The sequence below is a fragment of the Chiloscyllium plagiosum genome, chromosome 17 (genome assembly GCF_004010195.1).
Source record: "Chiloscyllium plagiosum isolate BGI_BamShark_2017 chromosome 17, ASM401019v2, whole genome shotgun sequence".
Lineage (NCBI taxonomy): Eukaryota > Metazoa > Chordata > Chondrichthyes > Orectolobiformes > Hemiscylliidae > Chiloscyllium > Chiloscyllium plagiosum.
In genome coordinates this window covers 1564981-1571897 of record NC_057726.1, presented here as the reverse complement: position 1 = coordinate 1571897, position 6917 = coordinate 1564981, and the positions used below count along the sequence as shown (strand labels likewise).

The following is a 6917-nucleotide window of genomic DNA, read 5'->3' as shown; positions in this document are numbered from 1 at the left end:
TCTCTCTCTCTCTCACTAACTCTACCATGCTGTCTGTCTCTCTCTCGCTAACCTTCCTCCAGGTGTCTCTTAGTAACTTTCCCATGCTGTCTCAAGTGTGTGTCTCTCTCTCTCTCTCTGTGTTACTCTCTGTCTCTCTCACTGTACTGTGCATTCCCTCGCCTGCTTACTCTCTTGCACACTCTCTCTCTCTCCTGTGTGCTCACTCTCCCACTAGATCTCCAGCACTGGCACTGGCACTCCCTTTAACTTCCCCAAAACATCCCTCTCCAATGATTAAAAGGAACTCATATGCACAGAGTTTACTGAATCAAGAGCTCTGGCTGATCTAATCCTTTACCCAGGGTCACCTAGAACTCAGCAAGATGGAATCTAGGTTATTGAGCTCAAAGTAGCTCGACATCACATAGCTAGAAGACTAATATACTAACAATTAACACTAACAATATGCTGTTCTAACCATTTCTGAGGCTCCTGATTTTTGATGCTGCAAACTACTCATAGGAAGATCAGGCTGCCAGATAGAATCAAACATAGAAAAAGGTGATCATTCTGCCCACCAAGTTTGTGCCACCTTTTTCAGGATGGAATCTAGTCGAGGGTTTCAGGGGTTTATTTACAGAATAACAGATAGATACTGGGAGTGAGTTACAAACTGGAATCTAATTGAGGGGTTTGAGTTGTTTTAATATAGGATAAATGGAAGTAAGTTCAAGATTGAATTCTAATCAAAGGGTTCGGTGTGGTTTATATATAAAACCATGCTGGGAGTTTTCTAAAGGCCTCTGAATAGTCCCAGAGATGTAGAGAAAAGGTTAGCAAAGATGATTCTCGCTAGGAGTGAGAGAGGCAGGGTAGTTGTCATGGGGGACTTCAACTATCCAAATATTGACTGGGATCACTACAGTACGAGTACTATAGATGGGTCAGTTTTTGCCCAGTGTGTGCAGGAGGGCTTCCTGACACAGGATGTAGACAGGCTACAAGGGGCGAAGCCACTTTAGATTTAGTATTGGGTAACGAGCCTGGCCAGGTGTTAGATGTGGAAGTAGGTAAGCACTTTGGAGACAGCGATCACAATTCTGTCAAGTTTATTTTAGTGATGGAAAGGGATGGGTGTACTCCACCGAGCAGGAGTTACAGCTGGGGGAAGGGAAATTATGATGCAATTAGGAAAGATTTAGGAAGCGTAGATTGGGGGAGGAAACTGCATTAAAAATGTGGAGCTTATGCAAGGAAAAGCTCCTGTGTGTCCTAGATAAGTATGTACCTGTCAGGCAGGGAGGAAGACATAGAATGCGTGAGCCGTGGTTTACTAAGGAAGTGGAATCTATGGTCAAGAAGAAGAAGAAGACTTATGTTAGGACAAAATGTGAAAACTCAGATAGGGCGCTTGAGGGTTACAAGGAAGCCAGGGAAGACCTAAAAAGAGAGCTCAGAAGAAGACATGACAAGTTGTTGGCGAATAGGATCAGGGTTAATCCTAAGGCATAGGTATGTCAGGAATAAAAGAATGACGAGAGTTAAATTAGGGCCAATCAAGGATAGTAGTGGGAAGTTGTGTGTGGAGGCAGAGGAGATAGGGTAAACACTAAATAAATATTTTTCAACAGTGTTCAACATAGAAGATGACAATGTTGGCGAGGAAGATACAGAGATACTTTCATCTAGACTAGAAGAGATTGAGGTTCATAAGGAAGAGGTATTGGAATTATTACAGAATGTGAAGATTGACAAGTCCCCTGGGCCAGATGGGATCTATCCTAGGATCCTCTGGGAAGCAAGGGAAGAGATTCCGAGCCCTTGGCATTGATCTTCAAATCATCATTGTCTGCAGGAATAATGCCTGAGGACTGGAGGATAGCAAATGTGGTTCCTCTGTCAAAAAGGGTAGTCGAGACAACGCTGGTAATTACAGAGCAGTGAGTCTCACTTCAGTTGTTGGTAAAGTGTTGGAAAAAGTTACAAGAGATAGGATTTATAACCATCTAGAAAATAATAATCTGATCAGGGACAGTCAGCACGGTTTAGTGCAGGGTAGGTCGTGCCTAACAAATCTTATTAGTTTTTTGACAAAGTGACCAAACAGGTAGATGAGAGTAAACCGGTTGATGTGGTGTATATGGATTTCAGCAAGGCATTCGATAAGGTTCCCCACAGTAGGCTATTATACAAAATGTGGAGGAATGGGATTGTGGGAGACATAGCAGTTTGGATAAGTAATTGGCTTACTGAAAGAAAACAGAGGGTTGCAGTTGATGGAACATGTTCATCTTGGTGTCCAGTTACTAGCGGCGTGCCACAAGGGTCAGTGTTAGGTCCACTGCTGTTCGTCATTTTTATAAATGACCTGGATGAGGGCATAGAAGGGTGAGTTAGCAAATTTGCGGACAACACTAAAGTAGGTGGAGTTGTGGATCGTGATGAAGGATGTAGTAGGTTGCAGAGAGACATAGATAGGATGCAGAGCTGGGCTGAGAGGTGGCAAATGGAATTTAATGTGGACATGTGTGAGGTGATACACTTTGGACGGAGTAATCAGAATGCAGAGTACTGGGCTAATGGTAGGATCCTAGGGAGTGCAGATGAGCAGAGGGATCTCCATGTCCATGTACACAGATCCCTAAAAGTTGCCACCCAGATTGATAGGGTTGTTAAGAAGGCATACAGTGTTTTGGCCTTTATTAATAGAGGGATTGAGTTCCGGAACCAGGAGGTTATGCTGCAGCTGTACAAAGCTCTGGTACGGCCACACTTGGGAGTATTGTGTACAGTTCTGGTTACTACATTATAAGAAGGATGTTGAAGCTTTGGAGAGGGTGCAGAGGAGATTTACTAGGATGTTGCCTGGTATGGAAGGAATGTCTCATGAGGAAAGGCTGAGGGCCTTGAGGCTGTTCTCGCTAGAGAGAAGGTTGAGAGGTGACTTAATAGAGACATACAAGATAATCAGAGGGTTAGATAGGGTGGACAGGGAGAGCCTTTTTTCAAGCATGGGGAAGGCAAACACGAGGGGACACAGCTTTAAAGTGAGGGGAGAGAGGTATAAGACAGATGTCAGAGTAGTTTCTTTACTCAGAGAGTAGTAAGAAAATGGAATGCATTGCCTACAATGGTAGTAGATTCGCCAAGTTTAAGCTCATTTAAGTCTTCATTGGACAGGCATATGGATGTAAATGGAATAGTGTAGATGGATGGGCTTCAGATTAGAATGACAGGGCGGCGCAACGTCGAGGGCCGAAGGGCCTGTACTGCGCTGTAATGTTCTAAAAAAAAAACAAGATAAATAACCTGGAATGAGTTACAAGCCAGAATCTAATCTAGGGGTTCAGGTGGGGGAGGGTTATACATTAAATAATAGACAACTGGAAGAGAATTACAGGCTGGATCCTTATTGACAAGTTCAGACTAGTTTATATGTAAAATAACAAATACCTTGAATGAGATATAGACTGGAATGTAATTGAGGAATTCAGGAAATAAGGATAGTTTATAAGTAAAATAACAGATACCTGGGAGAGAGTTACAGACTAGAATTTGATTTGGGGAGGTTTATCTCGAGAATAAAAGACAGCTGAAAGCTGAGCCTCTCTCCATCTGTTCCTCTCACCTGATTGGGTATCTCTCTCCAGGATCCCTCCCAAGATGGAAGAGCAGGGGCTGGATGGTGTAGTCCTTTTGATCATGTGTTGTGACACCGGTCACATTCTGTCCTGGGCAGAAGTTAATTCCCTGAAATTATATAAAAAAGATTTAAGTTTTGAGAAAATTCCTGTTGAAACCTTTCAATCACTATGTTCTGAAAAAATGTGACTAGTGAAAACATTGGGATTAGAGAATCTTTGGAGAGCATGTGTGAGCCCCTAGAACACTGAGCCCAATCAGTACAGGAACAGCAGGAGGCCATTCAGCCCATCATGGCTGCTCCACTATTAAATCAAGCCATGGCTGATCTGTACCTCAAACCCCTTGACTCAGTTTAATTTAGTACACTTTAGATACCCTCATCCAACAAAAAGCTCACACACGCACACACACACACACACACCATGGAAACAGACCCTTCGGTCCAACCCGTCCATGCTGACCAGATATCCCAACCCAATCTAGTCCCACCTGCCGGCACTCGGCCCATTTCCCTCCAAACCCTTCCTATTCATATATCCATCCAGATGCCTTTTAAATGTTGCAATTGTACCAGCCTCCACCACTTCCTCTGGCAGCTCATTCCATACACGTACCACCCTCTACTCACGATTGCAGACTTTCTGTAGGTCACACTTAAAAACAATACACTTATCTGCCTCTGTGCTGTGAACTTTGCCCAAATAGTTCCTCCAAGATCAATTGTGAATTTCACTATTTGCTAATTTTCCCAGACACACTCCGATGTCCAACAATACACACATTCAAACAGCAAAGGCAGGAACTGTGCACTCTCCTGCACTGACCTCACCATGTGCTTCCTTTGTCTGTTCTTCTCCCTTTTAAAACTGCTGTTGTTTTGCCTTTTTTTTCCCCGAAGTTCCAAAACAATGTAACAGCATATAAAACAGTAATTGTTGTTCCTGGAATTCGAGGAAATCACCTCCAACACCTAAAATACCTCAAAAAAGGTGCAGCTGTTACAGCCAGAAATTTCTCCTGTCCTCCATCTTGGATTACCCACACACACACTCTCACACTTGCATGCATGCACACACACTCGGACAGATCAGCCACAACTCTAACAGTTAGAGAGACAATATTCATCAATCCCTTCAACATTCTCTCTACATTAATGCTGCTAGTGTCACAGGGACTGCCTCAAATTGAAAAAGCTAGAAAACTTACATTTCTGACATCAGATGGCAAACCCTGGGGAGGGAGATCAGGTGAATGAGAGATTTGCAGGAAATATATGCAGTCTAACTGTATACTGTATGAGGCAGGTGAGAACAAAGTAAGAGAGAAACCTGCTGGCAAGGGGATAAATAGAATTATGGAAGGGGGCTGAAATCACCCCATTAAAGTTGTAATAGATGAAAACTATTAAAAGTGAGATAAAATGTCACTATATTGATGAATATAAGGCTGGATTCTGTGTTGCTGCCATGTGTCCCACCCATCAATTGCCAAATCAATGAGACTCCCCCATCAGTCGAAAGTGTGGTGCTGGAAAAGCACAGCAGATCAGGCAGCATCTGAGGAGTAGGAAAATCAATGTTTCAGGCATAAGCCCTTCATCAGGAATTAAGCCCTTCCCGGTGAAAGGCTTATGCCCAAAACGTCGATTCTCCTGCTCCCTAGATGCTGGCTGACCTGCTGTGCTTTTCCAGCACCACACTCTCGACTCTGATCTCCAGCATCTGCAGTCCTCACTTTCTCCTAGACTCCCCCATCACTTTGGTCGGGATGATCCAAACTGAATGAAATGTTTATAATTGTGCTATGTCGAGCACATCTCAGGATCTAACAGGAATCCTGGTGAAAATGAGGTAAGAGTTTAAAGAAAGAGAGTGTAAGAGTCTGAGAACAGAACCAGGAAATTAAATAGATAGCGACACCAACACAGTCAATAAAGTATGGAACTGGCAAAAAGCACAGCAGGTCAAGCAGCATCAGAGGAGCAGGGGAGTCAACGTTTCAGGTCAGAATCTTTCATCAGGATCTGCAAACAACTACACAGAACAACTTGAAACATTTAAAATGTTAAACAAAGTGCAAGGAAAATGTATTCTGTTCAATGGAAAGAAGAAACCAAGCAACTGTGGGGCTCCACAAATGAATAAACATGGGAGGGAACAGCCAAATGTTAGGAAGACATCAAGTACACTGATAGCAGATATGTTGATAAAGGAGAATATGCAGAGAAATTAGAGAGAAGTCAAAAACAATTAGGAAGGCAGAGGATGAAACTAAATAACCATAATGAATGGTGGAGTAGGTCAACGGCTGAACTGCCTATTCCTGTTCTTACGTTCCACAGGCGCATTATGAAAAAGAAACCTCTCTGATGGAAATAAGACCATGCAGAAATGGACAGAATATTATCAGAAGTAATAAAAGAGAGTTCCAATAATACTTGATCAATATTTCACTTCAGTATTTATCAAGCAAACAGAAGAGTACACACAACTTTGAACAATAAGATGAATACCCAGATTAGTGCATTTAAAATATAAAATGCAAATTAAGAAGGGGAGCAGAATATGTATAGGAAACCGCAGAGCAGTCAGTTTAACATTGATATTTGGAAAAATAATAGAATCCTTCCGAAAGGAGAGAAATGGTCATCCAGAAACAAGAAATATAAAAATGATTATTTGAAATGGATTTTGAGGAGATAACAGAGATAGTATACAATGATAAAGCAGTAAATATAATTCAGGTGGATTTTCAAAAGACCTTCAAGAAGTGTCATAATAGATTAATGAATAACATCAGAGAATGTAGGGTCAGAGGCAAGTGGTAAGGTGGATTGCTAGCTAGTTTCAAGACAGAAAACAGAATATGAAAGGTAAGGAGTGGGATGGGGGATTATTCAGGGTACCTGTAGGTGGGAAGTGGTGTTCTATAGGACCAGTGGATGGCACTATTACATTTTACAGTAACATTGTAATTAAAAACAGAATTTCTCAATTCAAAGATGGCACCAAATATGAGGGGAAATTAGTCAATATTGAGAAGTACTGCAATAAATTACAAGAGATCATTAATAATCTCTCAGAATGAACAGATAACTGGTAAATGAAACAAACAGAAATTGCAGGAGAATCTCAGCAAACCTGGCAGCACCTTTTCAGGATTTAACTTTACAGGTCCAGGGACTCTTCTTCAGAACTTATGGTAGCTTGGAAAAGCTGGCACATATGCTAAGGATAGCAAGTAGGGAGTAAGCAACATGTGGAGACAGAACCCAGAGGGACAAAAAGACA

The 6917-nt window shown here is 42.1% G+C and overlaps 1 protein-coding gene across 1 annotated transcript in view; it reads right to left on the bottom strand.

The window, feature by feature from the left end:
* galns (galactosamine (N-acetyl)-6-sulfatase) overlaps positions 1 to 6917 on the bottom strand; it is a 154114-nt gene that overhangs the window by 7658 nt on the left and 139539 nt on the right. The window contains exon 9 of the mRNA XM_043706485.1: positions 3611 to 3732. Coding sequence (XP_043562420.1) covers positions 3611 to 3732 — 122 coding nt within the window. The remainder of the gene's footprint in view (positions 1 to 3610; positions 3733 to 6917) is intronic.